General features: G+C 32.4%; 1 protein-coding gene across 1 annotated transcript; it reads left to right on the top strand.

The window, feature by feature from the left end:
* Nucleotides 1–698: 698 nt before the first annotated feature.
* Nucleotides 699–1,315, top strand: LOC110922447 (calcium-binding protein KIC). The gene has a single exon (XM_022166749.2). The coding sequence runs from the start codon at nucleotides 802–804 to the stop codon at nucleotides 1,174–1,176; it is 375 nt and encodes a 124-aa protein (XP_022022441.1). The 5' UTR covers nucleotides 699–801; the 3' UTR covers nucleotides 1,177–1,315.
* Nucleotides 1,316–4,328: the final 3,013 nt, after the last annotated feature.

Here is a 4,328-nt window from a genome sequence, read left to right on the forward strand (position 1 = left end):
TGATTTTTTAAGAGTACGACCCCAACCAATTTGGATTTTGAGACTTAGGCCCCCATTAAGGGCATGTTTCGCTAAGCATTTCAAAACAACTTATTGGCTTATTGACTTATCAAAAAGCCAATAAGTTGTTTTTGTGTTTGGCTAAGCCAAAAGTCCTTTTAGAAATGGCTTTTTGCAAAGAAGAAAAAGGAGGTTTCAAGAAGTCACAATATTATGACTTTTTGGCCAGCTTTTAACTTTTCAAACTACAAATTACCAATATACCCATTCTTTACACCCTTATATCTAAAAGAATGCCCATTTTAGTCATTTTACATCAATAAGCTAATCCAAACACTTTTTTTAAAAACTCATTTTCAAAAAGTCATTTTCCCAAAAGTCCTTTTCCAAAAGTCCTTTTTAACTATAATAAGCTTAGCCAAACATGCCCTAAGGGGTCTATCCAAACATGATTTTTGACTTATTAGCTTTTTCAAAAAGTCAATAAGTCAATAAGTTGTTTCAAAAAGCTAAGCCAAACACCCCTAAGTTTTTGTTTAAGTTCCGCCACTGCTAATTATTTTATTACTTTATATCTCAAAATATGCTTCGAATGTTCGAAACACATATCTACCCCTCAATTCTACACATTTAATTAGTTTTATGAAAATGTCACCCCATGACTTTGGAATATAAACTTGTACCTTCCCTAGTCTCAACCGGATTGACAAATTGTCTTTGACATCTATACCTCCAAACTATTCCATTCCTATAAATAAGACCATTAAAAATTCTTCCAACTCCAACCAACCACAAAAACAAATGGAAGAAGAAAAAGGCTACCAAGACTTGCTACCGGTTATGGCGGAGAAGCTAGAGGTAAGCACCTTCATGGAAGAGCTATGCGGTGGTTTTCGGGTGCTAGCAGACGAGAAGATAGGGCTGATAACACCGGAAAGTTTGAGAAAGAATTCAAGATATCTAGGGATGGAAGGTATGAGCAAGGAAGATGCAGAAGGTATGGTATTGGAAGGAGATCTTGATGGAGATGGGTATTTGAATGAAACCGAGTTTTGCATACTTATGGTGAGACTTAGTCCAGAAATGATGGAAGATGCTGAGATGTGGCTTGAAAAAGCCATTGAAGATGAGATCAAGAAAGTTTCAACTCCTTCATTAGATAATATAATTGAATGATCTTATGTTGAATTAGTTGTTCAAATCTTCCTTTTGTTAGTTAATTGTATAATTATGTATTATGATGTTAAGAGTGGTATGTATGAACATGGTCCAACTTTCTTGGAGGTTTTAGAAGCTATATCTAATTGAATTGCAACATGTTGAGTCTGAAAAGACTGATGAAACTAATCTGACCTAAAAATCATCGATGGTTTTAGCGACAGCCAGTCCATCAAAAACCTAAACTTATCAAACATACGTTCTATTTTTAATTTTTAAAATTACTTTAGAATACTATATGTAATGAAATTCTTTAAGAATACTTCATTTAATTTAAGTTAGTTTTAAAATTATTTTTAAGTATTTTATTATACGTAAATTGGTTTTGTTTCTTTTAATATGCTCAAATTAATTAAATTGTTGGGCCTTAATGGGTATGATGGCCATTGAATTAATGGGCCTTAATGGGTATGAAAGCCTTGCATTAATATTAGGACATTAATGAGTCTTGGTGTTATACTACATAAGATGATTGGTATACTAGTTAATGAAGAATGATGAATAGAAACTTTATTTTTATAATAATATATATAGTTTTTTATTATTTTTTATTTAATATATTATAATAGTTTATTATTATATTTACTTTTATGAACATACTTTTAATTCTTTTCTATTTTAAAATCATATATTTTCTTTACCATTTTTTTAATAATCTTTTTCTTTTTTTAAAACATATATTAATTTATCGATTAATTTGATACTTTTTTAATAATTTATGTTTTTATCTTCTTTTCTAAAAACTTAAGTATGTAGTTGTGCTTGATTTTTTCTCTGACATTCCGTTATAAATTTTGTTAAAAACGAAGTTGTACTCAAAATAATGTATTTATTTGGTATCATAAAACGGTACGATGATAAACTAAACTGTCTAATGGTTTGGCTTTCTAAACAACATGCTTTATTTTCAAATCATGTTTGTTTTACATTATCATTTGCTCGGTTTCGCCGCAACGCGCGGCGTCAAAAAAAACTAGTTGGCATTATTGAGTAGTGCCATGTGTTAGTGAGTTGTATGTTTTAGGTTATATGAAGTCATGTCAGGCCATACACGCCATTTTGTGTTAAATTACATATTTACATGTGTATTATAATTAGTATACTAATGAAATTAGTGAGTTGTTTTAAGTTACAAAGTCACGTTAGGTAACAAACCATTTTATGTCAAACTACATTTCCATAAAAATACAAATAATTTGGTGCTAAAATACATCTCTAGATCTTACCGATGAATATAGGACCACACATTACCACGTGTCGTAAACTACATTTCCTAAAATACAAAAGTATATTTTTTTTTTCTACTAAACTACATATCTAGACTGCAGGACCATGCATGTGTACTAAAATTTGTTACAACCACAATGTAATGTTAAAGACATAACCAACACAATACATTATGTATTTTCTAGATCATGCAATGAAAGAACTACAAAAACAACAATGTGTCCCGACTTTGGAACTAGACAAACTTCTAAAAAGACAGGATAGAAATCTTATTCGAAATCTTACTTCTAAACCTCATCTTTAATTCATGAAGTATAGGCCCCTTCTCAAATATTTAGGAAGCCCCGTAAATATTGATGGAAGTTCGGTCCGTCTTTTAGGAATTTTAAATGTGGAAGTTCCATTAAAAAACATTGTTAGATCATGCGGTATGAGGGATCACGCCTCGCGCCTCACGCGTGAGGTGATGTGCAGTGCTGGAGCTTAACCAAATGTTTCGCAGGGACGCGAAGTCATGGAACCCAAGAAAATTTCTTTCTATCGCTATGTTTGGGTTGTATGTTCGGGTCGGCTATTCAATTCAAAGGATCCGCTTTTACACATAAGAAAAAAACTAAATATTATTTAACAAATAAAAGACCAGAATATTTATAATGATGCAAGATATGTATAAAGGATTGAAGATTTGAAGGCTTCACCCTAAGAACACATAACTTTTTTTTTCTTCTGTTGAGGTCGAACAACACAGATAGGTCGCCTCTATCCTCACGTATTATTCTTTTTTTGTTTAACATCTTTCAATTAAGACCAAAATGAACCCTCAAGTTTCATTTATGTAAAAACTAGTTTCAAACTTCCCCGTTCTTCATGTTTTTTTTAACTCAATATCAAAATAGGTACAAATGTTTTGGACAATAAACTTGGCAGGGGCATGGAAAATTTAGGCATAAAAATTGGCTGGGGAGACCTATATAATTTTAAAAAATTCGGGACGAAAAATCGGAAAAAAGACACTAGTAACTGAAAGTTGACGGAGGCGGGTGCACCCCGTTTCCCCTTGAGACCACACGGTGTGGAAGGGCTTGAAAAATGGTTGTTATGCGACATGTGGACGACACGTAAGCCCGCTCAGAAAAGTGGCGTGGTGGAAAAAAGAGGGTGCGGGAAGGGACGTGGAAGAGGGGCGTTATTCGACATTTGACACCTATTTAATATTATTATTTTCTATTTAAACATTATATAAAATCAATTAAATTTAACTTAAGAACATTAATATATATTAATTGAATACAAAAATAAATTTTAAAAACCACATAAAATTTAAGTTACATAAACTTAAAAATAAAAAAATTACATAATTTATAAAAATTTTCATAAACTTAAAAAAGTTACATAAACTTCAATCATCCTCTTCGTCTTCGCCAAAGTCGACTCGTGAAAGGCTCCAAATGTGTTCAACCAAATCCGCTCGAAGGTTGTGATGTTTTGTATCATCTTTAATTTCAATCAACTTCTTTTTTTTATCAGTTAATTCTACGGTGCTTGGTTGACTCATCTTCTCATAATACTTGCCAATTGCGCGTCTCTCATCCTCCAAAATCATGTTATGCAAAATAACGCACGCGTACATCACATTTCGAATTCTTGGTTTCTCCATAATTCTACACGGCACCTTCAAAATATGTCATCTTGATTGCAAAACACCAAATGCTTGTTCAATGTCTTTTCGTACCGCCATTTGAGCCCCATTAAACTTATGTCTCTTTTCGTCTAACGTTGTTCTCCGTGTAATTGATTATACAAACACAGCCCGATCCAGGTATATACCGTCCGTTAGATAATAACCATATTTGTACTCCGCACCGCTAACATGAAAAGAACCT

The sequence above is a fragment of the Helianthus annuus genome, chromosome 17 (genome assembly GCF_002127325.2).
Source record: "Helianthus annuus cultivar XRQ/B chromosome 17, HanXRQr2.0-SUNRISE, whole genome shotgun sequence".
Classification (NCBI taxonomy): domain Eukaryota; kingdom Viridiplantae; phylum Streptophyta; class Magnoliopsida; order Asterales; family Asteraceae; genus Helianthus; species Helianthus annuus.

Coding starts and splice junctions, on each gene's coding strand:
- LOC110922447 (XM_022166749.2), top strand. CDS start 802: ATGGAAGAAGAAAAAGGCTACCAAGACTTGCTACCGGTTATGGCGGAG.